This window comes from Hemitrygon akajei, chromosome 25, assembly GCF_048418815.1.
Source record: "Hemitrygon akajei chromosome 25, sHemAka1.3, whole genome shotgun sequence".
Lineage (NCBI taxonomy): Eukaryota > Metazoa > Chordata > Chondrichthyes > Myliobatiformes > Dasyatidae > Hemitrygon > Hemitrygon akajei.
In genome coordinates this window covers 36,231,496-36,246,020 of record NC_133148.1, presented here as the reverse complement: position 1 = coordinate 36,246,020, position 14,525 = coordinate 36,231,496, and the positions used below count along the sequence as shown (strand labels likewise).

The 14,525-nt window shown below is 43.0% G+C and overlaps 1 protein-coding gene across 1 annotated transcript in view; it reads right to left on the bottom strand.

Moving 5' to 3' along the window:
* The window catches only part of clptm1 (CLPTM1 regulator of GABA type A receptor forward trafficking), a 73,785-nt gene extending 60,070 nt beyond the window's left edge, over positions 1-13,715 (bottom strand). The window contains exon 1 of the mRNA XM_073029324.1: positions 13,582-13,715. Coding sequence (XP_072885425.1) covers positions 13,582-13,635 — 54 coding nt within the window. The 5' untranslated portion in view covers positions 13,636-13,715. The remainder of the gene's footprint in view (positions 1-13,581) is intronic.
* Between the last annotated feature and the right edge of the window lie 810 nt (positions 13,716-14,525).

Genomic DNA, 14,525 nt, shown 5'->3' with positions numbered 1-14,525 from the left:
TTCGCTGATGACACGGCCATAGTGGGGTGTGTCAGAAATGGACAGGAGGAGGAGTATAGGAAACTGATTCAGGACTTTGTGATATGGTGCAACTCAAACTACCTGCGTCTCAATGTCACCAAGACCAAGGAGATGGTGGTGGACTTTAGGAGATCTAGGCCTCATATGGAGCCAGTGATCATTAATGGAGAATGTGTGGAGCAGGTTAAGACCTACAAGTATCTGGGAGTACAGTTGGACGAGAAGCTAGACTGGACTGCCAACACAGATGCCTTGTGCAGGAAGGCACAGAGTCGACTGTACTTCCTTAGAAGGTTGGCGTCATTCAATGTCTGCAGTGAGATGCTGAAGATGTTCTATAGGTCAGTTGTTGAGAGCGCCCTCTTCTTTGTGGTGGCGTGTTGGGGAGGAAGCATTAAGAAGAAGGACGCCTCACGTCTTAATAAGCTGATAAGGAAGGCGGGCTCTGTCGTGGGCAAAGTACTGGAGAGTTTAACATCGGTAGCTGAGCGAAGGGCGCTGAGTAGGCTACGGTCAATTATGGAAAACCCTGAACATCCTCTACATAGCACCATCCAGAGACAGAGAAGCAGTTTCAGCGACAGGTTACTGTCGATGCAATGCTCCTCAGACAGGATGAAGAGGTCAATACTCCCCAATGCCATTAGGCTTTACAATTCAACTGCCAGGACTTAAGAACTTTTTTTAAAGCTATTATTAATGCTTTTTGAGTTAGTGATTTAGATGCATATCATATTATTACTGAGTTAAGTATTGTATGTAATGAGTTTTTGCTACAACAAGTGTATGGGACATTGGAAAAAATGTTGAATTTCCCCATGGGGATGAATAAAGTATCTATCTATCTATCTATCTATCTATCTATCTATTGCTATAGTCAGAAAGATGCAACAAAACCACAATAGAAACCATGAGGAAATCACCGACATCAGGGGGCAATGGACCCCAACCCCTAACCGAGAGGTTGGTGAACCCCAGTTTGGGAACCACTGATCGACATGAAACTTCCATTAAAGGCAAATATAGAACTAAGAGACAACTTCTGACATGGAAATTAGTACAGGATAGGTTCCTTTCTCAGGAAGGAGGGATGATCTGACCCATGAATATCATGTAGATATAGAGGTGTTTCAACTTGATGACACAAACAACAAGAGTTACTAATAAAGTCATTGGTTCCTTAAGGTTGTTAGTTGGGGGTTGTAGTGGGCGTAAGCTCCTACTACCCATCAAGTCCTCTAAATGCCGTGCGTCTCAGATAGCCTCTAACAACCAAGTCCATCTTCTAGCCTTCGGGTGTGGCTTAGCTTCTAAGCCTAGCGGAACAGTTTCTACTGACAGGAGAAGGGGCAGAGGCAGGTTACTGACATCTTAAAACCAGTCGCTTTGGGCACATGGGGCTTGTCAGCCATGGTTGGCAGCTTGTCTAGCAGCAGGAAGACCCTGATCTCAAAACACCACTGGCGTTTAGCAATAACTCACTCATGAGGAAGGTTTCGGGAGTAAACCCTAAGGGAAAAATCCGGAGCTGGAGTCAACGCTGACGTGACTAATCCTGCAATGCTGCTGCATTGTTCTCTGTCATTCCTCTGGGTTTATCAGCTGCGTGGAGAGGGGGAACTTACTACATGGACAACAGCTTGTTCTCCATATTCTACTGCCCTGGCTTGTGTAGCTGGATCAGGGGTCCCCAACCTTTCTTGCACCACTGACCAGTTTAATACTCACAATATTCTTGTAGACCGGCCGACCAGTGGGGGTGAGGGAGGTGTTAATCACGACTGGAATATAGGTGATAAGTCAACTAAGTCACTTATAAGTGGCTAATACACTTAATTTCATTTCTAAAAGGGTTTATCTAACAAATTTAATATTAAACACACAGCACATACTTTCTCCGTATGAACATATAAAATCATTGCCACACACCAATATTGCTGAATCAGTAGGAGCCCGGGGCTTGTTTCCCTGCAACAAGATGGTCCCATCGAGGGGTGATGGGAGACAGCGATACTCGAAGGAGGTTCCTTATGTCCAGTCTATTCCGCAATTTAGTTTTTGTTGCATTCATTGCAGAAAAGCCCGCTTCGCAGAGATATGATGTTGGAAATGGAAGCAACTTTCAGCGTTTTCGTGGCTTTCTCAGGATATTCATCCTTGACTTAGATCCAGAATGCCGGCAGTGATGTTATGTCAAACATACCTTTCAGCCCACCGTCATTTGCAAGCTCGAGGAGTTTATCTTCTTCCCGTGCTGACATGGATGATGCGTGGGTAATGACCTTGCCTGCGTTCAACAGTGGGCGTGACAGAGAATGAGGAAAGGTGCAGCTGACTCATATCGTTTCATATTGCCAAATCATATTGTTTCCTCGTGGCCCTGTAGCACGTGCTTTGTGGCCGGTATTGGTCCGCAGCCCGCTGGTTGGGGACCACTGATCTAGACAGCCAGTATACAACATCCATGACCAACGGAGGTCTACAATAATAAACCCAACAGACAAAGCGCTTACTAGTGGTAAGCACTGTTATACGAAACTCACAAGCACAAGGAAAAACATACTTGCAAAAGGACACAAGATGTTACTTCTATATTCAGTTGCTCTGATATTCACCTGGCCAGCCTCCCGTCTTCCATCTTCCATAAACTTGAGGTCATCCACACCTGGCTACTCAAACTCATATTCAAACAAGCCCCATTTACCCATCTTCACTGGCTGCCAGACATCCAAAATAATTTTAAAATTCTCACCCTCAAATTCAAGAACTTGACACTTGCAGGCTCCTTCCCATTTTTATAATCTGTCAGTTGTACCCTCTTGAAATTGCCAACTCTAGGCTAGTGCACTCTGCACTTACTTCATCTCACCAGTAATGGCTGTGCCTTCAATTGTCCAGGACCCAAGCTCCACAATGCCCTCCTTAATATTCTCCACCTTTCCTCTCTTGTTCAGGGATCCCTACAACTACATCTCTGATTAAGATTTCTGATGCCTGTCCAAACAATGCCTTATGAATGAAAGTTGTTAAATAGTCATCATTATCTGTTTCATCGTCTGACATGGGGCGATCATGGTCTTTTCGAGACCATTATTGTTCTTGGCAAATTATTCTGCAGAAGTGGTTTGCCATCACCATCTCCTGGGCAGTGTCTTTATAAGACCAGTGACCCCAGCCATCATCAATACTCTTCAGAGATTGTCTGCCTGGCATCAGTGGTCGTATAACCAGGATATAACCCAAGGGGGCTAAGCAGGTTCTACTGCTTGCCCAAGAGTGACCTGCAGGCAATCAAAAGGAAGGAGTGCCAGTCAGTCTCTGTAAAAATCATGATCCTACATTTCTTCTCTTTAGTTTCATGTGTTCTGTACCTAGTCTTTGTTTAAATTTTAAAACAAACAATCATAAAGCATTAAGTTTTCACTCATTGTTGGACTCTTGGGGTTCAGAAAAGTTACTACATCCCACAAGGGCCACCTTGTGTTGCGCTAGGTTGGTAATCAATATATCAGCACGCTTACCACTTCAGTGGAAAACTACTTTCAATGTATGGAAGGTAAGTGGTTTACAGTTACTGATACAGCCAATGGATTCTGGTCTGTACCACGGACAACTAAATGTCAACTGTGGTTGGCTTTTACAGTTCATCGTCAACAATACCAGTAGACAAGGCTGCCACAAGCGCCCTACAACAGCCTCACAGCCCCATTGCTCTGAGAACATCTGAGAGACCAGTCACTGATACAACTATTATATAGCATGTGGCTGATGTCTTGATTGCATCTGACACTGCAAACCAGCACAAATGAAGTCTGCATTAACTATCTGATTATTTATCCTCTAAGGGTCACAAAGCAAGATTGGACAAGGCAAAACTGCAACAAGTAGCAATAATTTTCCTGGGGCAGGAAATTTTGCAAGGCAAGTGGAATCGTTGGAACTGCCAAATTGGGTAATAAAGACCTTAAGACATAATGGAGTCCTAAGGCTTAGTTTGTGTTTGTGAGCAGTACCAGCAAGTTATCTGGCAGCCATGGCAGAGTCTTGATGAATGGTCTTGGCCCGAAAAGTTGACTATTTACTCTTTTCATAGATGCTGCCTGGCCTGCTGAGTTCCTCTAGCACTTTGGCGTTCCTTCATTGATTCAGTCATGGTTATTATTCCATAGATTTATTCTATAGAAAATTAGTCTCAGGGTTGTACACGTTGAAATATATGTACTTTGATAATAAAATTTACTTTGAACTTTAGAATGGTGAGAAATTAAAAAAGCAACCAAACATAGAAATAAAGTACTAGTTACAGACTAGTCATCATCACCATGTGCTGTTCTTGGCAAATTTTTCTACAGAAGTGGGTTGCCATTGCCTTTTTCCAGGCAGCGTCACAACTTCACTTGTGGGGGTGGGGGGGGCCTAAGCAGGTGCTACACCTTGCCCGAGGGTGACTGCAGGCTAGAAGAGAGAAAGAGATGTACCTCCACCCCACCAACCACACAGACCAGTAGCCCCAACAATTTTGCTTACATCTGGATTGGCAGATACACTCCCTAAAACACACTGCAGTGGTGGAAATGATGAACAGTTTCTCTCACTGGTGCTCCAATCCAAAATTCAGGACAGAAGCCCGTCAAACTTTGAAAAGAAAACAAATCCTGGAGCAGTAAGTATGAATTTAGTGGGTTTTTTTTAAAAACTTAAGCTATTTTCCCAGGGTGTTGTGTAGCCCAGAAGCACAATGAGGTGATCCTGTCCCACCAGGACTAATTTTGCATCTACAAATAGACTACATTACTCAATACTCAAATACTACACTTTAGGTATGTGAAGAGAAAGAAGATAGTTAAGAACAATGTTGGACCCTTGAAGAATGAATTGGGTGAAATTGTTATGGGAAACAGAGAAATGGCAGAAGAATTTAATGAGTACTTTAGATCTGTTTTCACTAAGGAAGACACAAGCAATCTCCCAGATGTATGGATGGGCCAAGGACACAGGGTAACAGAGGAAATGAAACAGATTGACATTCGGAAGGAAACGGTGATGAGAAGACTGATGGGACTGAAGGCTGACAAATCCCCAGGTCCAGATGGTCTGCACCCTAGGGTACTAAAGGAGGTGGCTCTGGAAATTGCGGATGCATTGGTAATCATTTTCCAATGTTCCTTAGATTCAGGATCAGTTCCTGAGGATTGGAGAATGGCTAATGTTATCCCACTTTTTAAGAAAGGAGGGAGGGAGAAAACAGAGAACTATCAACCTGTCAGCCTGACATCGGTGGTGGGAAAGATGCTAGAGTCCATTATTAAGGATGAAATAGTGGCATATCTAGATAGCAGTGATAGGATTGGGCCGAGCCAGCATGGATTTACCAAGGGTAAATCATGCTTGACTAATCTGTTGGAGTTTTTCGAGGATGTAACCAGGAAGTTAGATGGGGGAGATCCAGTGGATGTAGTGTACCTCGATTTTCAGAAGGCATTTGATAAGGTCCCACATAAAAGATTGGTGGGTAAAATCAGGGGGGAAGGCATTGACATGGATAGAAAACTGGTTGGCAGATAGAAAGCAAAGGGTAGCGGTGAATAGGTGTTTCTCGGAATGGCAGGTGGTGACTAGTGGGGTGCCACAGGGCTCGGTATTGGGACCACAGCTGTTTACTATTTACGTTAACGATTTGGATGAAGGCATAGAAAATAACATCAGCAAATTTGCTGATGATACTAAGCTGGGTGGCAGTGTGACATGTGATGAGGATGTTAGGAGAATTCAGGGTGACTTGGATAGGCTGGGTGAGAGGGCAGATACTTGGCAGATGGTGTTTAATGTGAATAAGTGTGAGGTTATCCACTTTGGGAGTAAGAACAGGAAGGCAGATTATTATCTGAACGGTATAGAGTTGGGTAAGGGAGTAATACAAAGAGATCTCGGAGTCCTTGTTCATCAGTCACTGAAGGTGAATGAGCAAGTGCAGCAGGCAGTGAAGAAGGCTAATGGAATGTTGGCCTTTATTACAAAGGGAATTGAGTACAAGAGCAAGGAAATCCTCTTGCATTTGTACAGAGCCCTGGTGAGACCACACCTGGAGTATTGTGTACAGTTTTGGTCTCCAGGGTTAAGGAAGGACATCCTGGCTGTAGAGGAAGTGCAGCGTAGATTCACGAGGTTAATTCCTGGGATGTCTGGACTGTCTTACGCAGAGAGGTTAGAGAGACTGGGCTTGTACACGCTGGAATTAAGGAGATTGAGAGGGGATCTCTGATTGAAACATATAAGATTATTAAGGGATTGGACAAGATAGAGGCAGGAAATATGTTCCAGATGCTGGGAGAGTCCGGTACCAGAGGGCATGGTTTGAGAATAAGGGGTAGGTCATTTAGGACAGAGTTAAGGAAAAACTTCTTCTCCCAGAGAGTTGTGGGGGTCTGGAATGCACTGCCTCGGAAGGTACTGGAGGCCAATTCTCTGGATGCTTTCAAGAAGGAGCTAGATAGGTAACTTATGGATAGGGGAATCAAGGGATATGGGGACAAGGCAGGAACCGGGTATTGATAAGGAATTGATCAGCCATGATCTCAAAATGGCGGTGCAGGCTCGAAGGGCCGAATGGTCTACTTCTGCACCTATTGTCTATTACCATTTACAGGAAGACCATTGGAGTAAAAGGTGTCCATTGAGAAAGGCCTTTTAAATTACCCATGCCAGGCACTTCAGAGACCCTTTAATGTTTCCAAGGACTCCATGCACACCCTCCTCTTCTCAGGTATCAAGCTGTGCATGAGAAATTCTACTCCACAGGTTATTGTTTTTATTTGGTGTTTTGCCTTTCCAGCCTTTTATTGACTGAGTTCAATACAGCTTTAGACAACAAAGATTTCACTTCCTGAATACTTTTAGGATATCTTATGGATTTTGGGCTGCTGATCATGAAAATTAAATTACAATGAAATTTCCCTATCACACACCAATTTTTTTTTAAATCACCTCTATTTATTTCAATTCATAATTCAAGTCAGAATAATTGATGACAAGATTAAGGAGAGCATTTATGTCGGTCCACAAATCAAGCAGGCCATCAATGACAGGCAAGTCCTAGAGCTTCTAGTGTGACAGGAGAAAATCACATGGAAGGCATTCAAGAATGTTGAAAATTTTCTTGGCAACTACAGAGCAACAAACTACATGCGGCTGGTTGACAACATGCTTTGAGCATACAGAACCATGAAGTGCAACATGCCACTAAAGATTAATTTTCTGCATTCCCTTCTAGATTTCTTCCTTGCAAATCTCAGTGCTGTCAGTGACAAGCATGGTGAAACGTTATCAGGGCTACTGGAGTCCGTCAATGCTGGCTGATTATTGTTGGACACTAAAGTGAGAAGCCTCAGACACCGAGTCCAAATGAAAATAATCAACAAAACATTTTTAGCATAGTTGAACTATTGCAAATCGTCAGTGCTGTTCTGCAATTAAACACATTATATTCAATAAAAGTTAATTTTTTATTTCTCCAAATTCCTACATGATACAAGTAGTGTGAAATTATATTTGTGTTGAGCTTCAAGTGGTCTATCATAAACAAAAAAAAAATTACTGAGGGGGCAACACTTATAGAAAATAATCGTTGTCCAGTGTAATCACTTCAGGATGCTCCTTCCAGCTGGCAGTAAGAATGTTTTTAAGCACCCCTCTGTTCTTAGTGTGATGGAACCTCGGATGTTTGAGCCTGTGAAAAACTTGACAACACTTAAGAATATAGGTATGATTCTGGGTCTGGGTTCCTAACAATGTTCCTTCTAGTTTGTAATGACCAGTGTGCGCAAAAATCTTGTGCCTTTCAACTTTTTGCCCCGTGTCAACAACATGTGCACACTGAAGTTTTAAGTGGAAGTAAACCTGAAGCTATCCTAAGGATAATAAACTTCCCAGTGCAGTTTGCTGTTCATCATTTAAAATAAATAAAATAATACACATCAACGAGTCTTCTTTCTCATGTTCTATATGGCAGCACATAATGGTATCAATCTTTTCACATTATTAAAGTTGTTTGAAATGGTCATTAAGCCATTCCATTTTAAATTAACTAGCAGTTCTTCTGCACTTCACCCCCTTTGCTTCTTTGGAATTTGACACAGTTAATCAATAATTTCTTCAATAAAAACAGGATAAATAGCCAGTTCTAAAATCTGCAGAAAATCATCGCAAACTTCATGTTGTCAATACTGTCTGTATCAGAAACTGGAAAAGGAAATACAGTTGTGTACGATCGTGAAATATACTTCACATGTCAACGAGGTAGAGGGCAATAACCCTCTGTGCGCAGTTTACAGTTTAAATTCCTTTGTGTGCTAGTATCAAAAGATACTTCCGAATGCACACATGCCCACCTAAGAAGGAACACTGGTTCTCAACCTCGGGTCCACCAACCCCTCAGTGAATAGTAATGCTCCAGGCATAGAAAGATAGGGAACCCCTGTTCTAGGCAGTCACTGGATCTCTTGCAATTTCGGTGAAGCAAGTCATCCACGCTTGGTTGGGGGCTGGCCTCTCTGGTTTGTGCCATGCTCCAGTATTCGATTGGTGGAATAACAAACCAGTGATGGAAGACCTTTATTGCTGCCCTTAATGCCAGTGGCACAACAGACAGTAAAGAGAATTCCAAATTAACCTTTTTCACTTCATGAAGTGTCATATGGAAAGTCACCATATGAACATTTAAATACTCCTCACAATTTTACACTAACCATTTTCCCGTTGCTTTCTTAATGCAAACAATAAATTTGCTGCAATCTACACAAGCTTCCTTGTCCTTAACCTGCCCATATTTTCCACCTGACAGGACACGTTGTCTCAGAAGGGCTAGTTCTCTTAACAGTCCTGGATGTGGTACATCAAGGTCTTTATTAAGAAAGTATGCTCGTTTTCCATGGAATGGAAGGATGAGGGGTTACCTGATGGAGGTGCATGAAATTAAAAGGGGTAAACTTTCTCCCACAGTAGTTGTCTCTTCTGGTCGTCCCACTATAGGAAGGATGGAGAGGGTGCAGAAGAGGTTCACCAGGATGCTGCCTCGTTTAGAGGGCGTGTGCTATCATGAGAGGCTGGATAAACTTGGGTTGTATTCTCTGGAGTGCCGAAGGCTATGGGGAGATCTGATAGAGGTTTATAAGATAATGAGGGCATTGATAGAGTAGACAGGGACTATCTGTTACCCAGGTTAGAGATGTCTAAATACCAGAGGACATGCACTGAAGCTGAAAGGATGTAGATTCAAAAAGGATGTGAGGAACAAATTGTTTTACTCAGAGTGCTGGATGTCTGGAATGCGCTGCCTGGTATGGTGGCAGTGGCAAATACATTAGAGGCTGTTAAGAGATGCTTGAAGAGACACATGGATGTAAGGAAGATGGAGGGATATGGACATCGTGCAGGTAGGAGAGATTAGTGTTTGGGTGTTTTGGATTTGATTTTTGGCTATTTGGGCACAACATTGAGGGCCGAATGGCTTTCCTGTGCTGTACTGTTCTATGATCTATATTCTATAACCACAGGGCATAAATTTAAGGAGCATGAAATTGCGAAGAGATTTATTTATTGAGATATCACACAGAATAGGCCCTTCCAGCCACACAGCCCAGCATCCCCTGATTTAACCCTGGCCTAATCACGGGACAATTTACAATGACCAATTAACCTATCAACCAGTATGTCTTTGGACTGAGGGAGTAAACCAGAGCACCCGCAGGAAACACACGCGGTCATGGGGGAGAATATACAGACTCCTTACAGACAGTGGCAGGAATTGAACCTGGGATGCTGATACTGCAATGTGTTGTGCTAACCACTACACTGTGAATCTTTTTCCCCACCCTGATGGTGGTTCGAGTTTAAAATAGTCTGCCTGAGAGGGTGATAGAGGCAGAGACTCTTACAACATTTTAATATCTAAGCACTTGAAATACCTAGGGAAAGAAGGTATTGGCAAATGGATCACTATAGATGTGTACTTAATGGTCAACACAGATGGGGTGGTCCAAAGGGTTTGTTTCCTTCTGATGATTCATGAATAATCATTAGCCCAGTATAGATCCATCGTTGTTCCTTCCCATGTCTTGTAGCAACCTTGCCACTTCTTTAGCATTTGTCAAGTGTTTTTTTTAAAAACGAGGCTGAGCTTCTTGCTTGACGCTCAACCCAGCGCAGATGGAAAGCATGTAAGGAGCCTGCCAGATTCGAACCCGTGACCATTCGCCTCGAAGTCCGGTGTGGACGCAACTATAGCAGCTGACTTTGAAGAGCTCCAAAGGGCCATAAATAGACAAAACTATGATAGAGTACTACATAAACAACTTCAGCACGACCTGAAGTTTGGTCGAAGCAATAGGTCTTGAAAATTGGAGAAAGCTGGGAAGGGAATTCCAGAACAAAAGGCTTTGGCATCTCGAGACACATCAACAGGGGAGCAAAGTGATGCTCAAGAGGCCAGAAACAGAGAAGAGGAGAGACCATAGGATGATTTAGTTACCCAACTCCAAAAACAAATTACAAGTGGTGTGTGAACAGTCCTGGGCCTACCCATTTATTCCTTTGTGAGTTCAAGATGCCATAGTCGCCTCAAATTTCACTTTGCACCCAACTGTACCCAATCCTGAGCAGAGAATTGGGCTTTGAGCCCAGGTACAATGTCTAACAATGATATCAGAATCAGGTTTAACATCACTGGCATATGTTGTGAAATTTGAAAACTTTGTGCCAGCAATACATAATATAGAAAAACTGAATTACAGTAAATACGTACATATTAAATAGTTAACTTAAATAAGTAATGCAAAAATTAGGAAATAAAAAAGTAGTAATGTAGTGTTCATGAGTTCAATGCCATTCAGCAATCAGGTAATAGAGGGGAAGAAGCTGTTCCTCAATCGCTGAGTGTGTGCCTTCAGGCTTCTGTGCCTCCTCCCTGATGGTAGCAATGAGAAGAGGGCATGTCCTGGGTGATGGGGGTCCTTAACAATGGGCACCGCCTTTTTGAGCCATCACTCCTTGAAGATGTCTTGGATACTACAGAGGCTAGTGCCCACGATGGAGCTGACTAAGTTTACAAGTCTCCACAGCTTACTTTGATCCCCTGCAGTAGCCCTCCCCCCATACCAGACAGTGAAGCAGTCGGTTAGAACCAGTTATATAGCTCTGTTTTACATTCACAGTTTTTAATTTTTTTTTAAATGACCTACAGAATGGAGTAGGCCCTTCCAGCCCTTCAAGCTGCACTGACCAGCAACCCCTGATTTAATCCGGAACATCTTTCGAATGTGGGAGGAAACCAGAGCACACGAAGGAAACCAATGCAGTCACGGGGAGAACATGCAAACTCCTTACAGACAGCGGCAGAAATTGAACCCTGGTCGCTGGTACTGTAAAGTGTCGTGCTAACCACTACGCTACCAGTTACTTGATCGTACTTCTAATGCCATTTCATCCCATTCCTTTGGTTTACAAGATCCTTCCAAATGTTTCAAAATTTCATTTCCTTTCATAGATTAATATCTAATTTGCTTCCATGGTCTTTCCAACTGATACATTCCAGATAACACACTGTATTAAAAAATCCTCATCCCTCAGTCTTTTACTGATTAACTCAACTTTGTAACCTCTTACTACTACCGAGGCAAACAGTTTCTTATTCAATCTAAACCATATGACCTATTGAATATCACCTTAATCTCTACTCCAAGAACAATTCCAGGTCCAATAGATTCTCCATATAAAGGAACCCCTCATCCTTGGTTATCAGTCTGGGAATCCCTACTGCATCCTTTCCAAATGCTCACCATTTTACCTGAAGTGCAGTGCCCAGAACTGAATGTGGCATACCAGAGGTTTCATGAGTCCTTTATTAGCATGACTAACCTTGGTGGAAGCTTTTATTTATAAAGTTCAACATGCCAGTTTTCCTCTGAAAGTTACATCATCAAGAGGTCTTGCAAGCTTCAACAAACGTGTCAGAAAAAAAATCTCTCCACATCCTCCATTTCCTGACCCCAGCAACAGTAACCACACTTTTAGTAGTCTAGACTTCACTCTCAAGCCATACACCTGCAGTCTGATCATCCCTCTCCACCTTTAAGCGATCTCTTAAAATATTTCTGACCAGGTTATCAGCATTTCCCAACACCCCTGACTTTTAATTCCCATGCCATCATCATTAAGAGTCCCCATCACCCCAGGACATGCCCTCTTCTCATTGCTACCATCGGGAAGGAGGTACAGAAGCTTGAAGGCACACATTCAACCATTCATGAACAGCTTCTTCCTCTCTGCCATCAAATTTCTAAATGGGCATTGAACCTCTGAACACTACCACACTACTTTTTTTTGCACTACTTATTTAATTTAACTATTTAATATATATACACACTACTATAATTCATTTTTTCTGTTATTATGTACTGCATTGTACTGCTGTTGCAAAGTTAACAAATTCCACATGCAGGTGATATAAAATTCAATTCTGAGAAATCTTTTGCAGCACACATTAAAACTGGATTTTTAAAACATAACCATTCAGATTCATGGAATTTATGTTGAGTCATATTGAGATTGTAGGGCACTATAATTGCTATCAGCCTTATCCTCGATAAAGATGACTACAAGTTCACTTCAGCAGCTTGCTATCAAAGTAAATATCTCTCCATTTCCATTTTCTCTTAATAATATCCAGATCACTATGTTACCCTCGACGTAAATGACTGTAGGCACAAGCTGCACTTCAGATTTATAAACACAATCCAGACTGATGGTGTGTGATCCAGAACAGAGGGAATGCTATCTATATCATTGATAACAGGTTGAACAAAATCTCACGAGCCTCACCCGCAGACGGAAGAGATTAGTTGACTATCAATGAGATGTCGTAAATGGTAGTTATCTCAACTGAGTAGTAAACGCAACTGAAACATATTTATGATTGCTTTGGGAGCTAGCAATGACAAGCTTGCTTACCGCAGTTCCTCTATAAAGAAAATAACCACAAACTGAAATAACTGCCTAGATCATACAGGCTCTTTATATTAAAGGGAGAGGTTGCGTTCTGGAGCTGTGCGGCACTATGAAGATTAAGATTCCTTCTTCCATTTGATGGATAAATCAACGCGGAACCCAGTATTCTGAGAGGGGGGTGGTTACTAAAGGTTCCAGTGCCTTCACCCACAAACAACCTTGGGACTGTGCCGCCACCGGACCCCCCAAGGGTCCCTGAGGTTAAATATCCGGCAACTCAATGGGGAGTTCGAGGCTTCACCCCGCGGCCTTTGCTCTCTGTCCTGCGCCCGGACAAGGGGCAGGAGGAGAGGGGAGGCCGAGGCCCAAGATTTAAAGGGCCCCGAGGCCCGGCTTTGGGAGCAGCGGCACCAGCGCCGGTCTCACCCCGGGACAGGGTATCGGCTACCGGAGACCACTGCGGCAACGTCCGGCATCCACTCCCCTTGTCCATCGTCCAGGAGTGTTGCCGGACATTATGGGACTACGGGAAGGCGCCCGTCCTCCCCCGGTTCCTCTTACCTCGCCGTTCGCCGTCGCCTCACCAGTCGCCAACTCGCTTTCCCGCGCCGCCATCTTCCTCCTTTGCGAACTAACTGCGGGATTTTGCTGGGGTCGAACGAGATCTCATCCCGTGTGACCCGCTGAATCCATGCCATGTGGCGTGTCGCCATCATTGATATTGGCACAATTGCTTGTTTCCCTGCTATGCGGCGTGACAGTACCGAGGATTATTCCTTTTAGTGGTTTCTTTAACGGAGTGTAATTGTGTGCGAACATGTTTTTTTTAACCATCGGGAATTTAAACTTGTTTTATTATAGTCATAGACAAATGAATTGTAGAGAGCCAATTGGGACCAGCTTAGGTGATGCATACGAAATTGACAGGCAGGAAAAGATCAGCTAGTCCATTCGCATGCATCGTGGTTACAGCAACGTGTAAAATATTACGATCATAAAACTTCTTTTCTTTGTCACCATCCCCGTCGAAATTGCCTTTTTTTAAAAATCCAGATTATTGACTTTGTTTTTGAACTTCACTACACCAGTCTCAGATTTTCCAGATGATGAGTCATTGGGAGAGAGTTCAGAACGCCGGTATTCCATATTGTGGATGCTGATGCACATTAAAATGTAAAATCGTCAGTTCTTCCACCGGCACACTTCCAGTTTGGTTGGTTTGATCATGTGATGTCCTGCCTACATTATGACTGTGCACATTAAAAGATCATGTGACACCTTACGCGATATCTGGCCATCTAACTATCACGGTACTCAAAGATTATAGTTTTGATTCATACCACAGAACTCGAAGAAGACAACACACTAAACACCCGGCTTTTTATAAAACATTGCATTCGTTCAATTCTCTGCCTCTTTCCTCCAAAACCAGCAAGTTATTTTTCCTCACGTTTGCTAAGATCCTTTTGAAAGCTGTAATTAACTACTCTCTCAGCTAAAGAGAG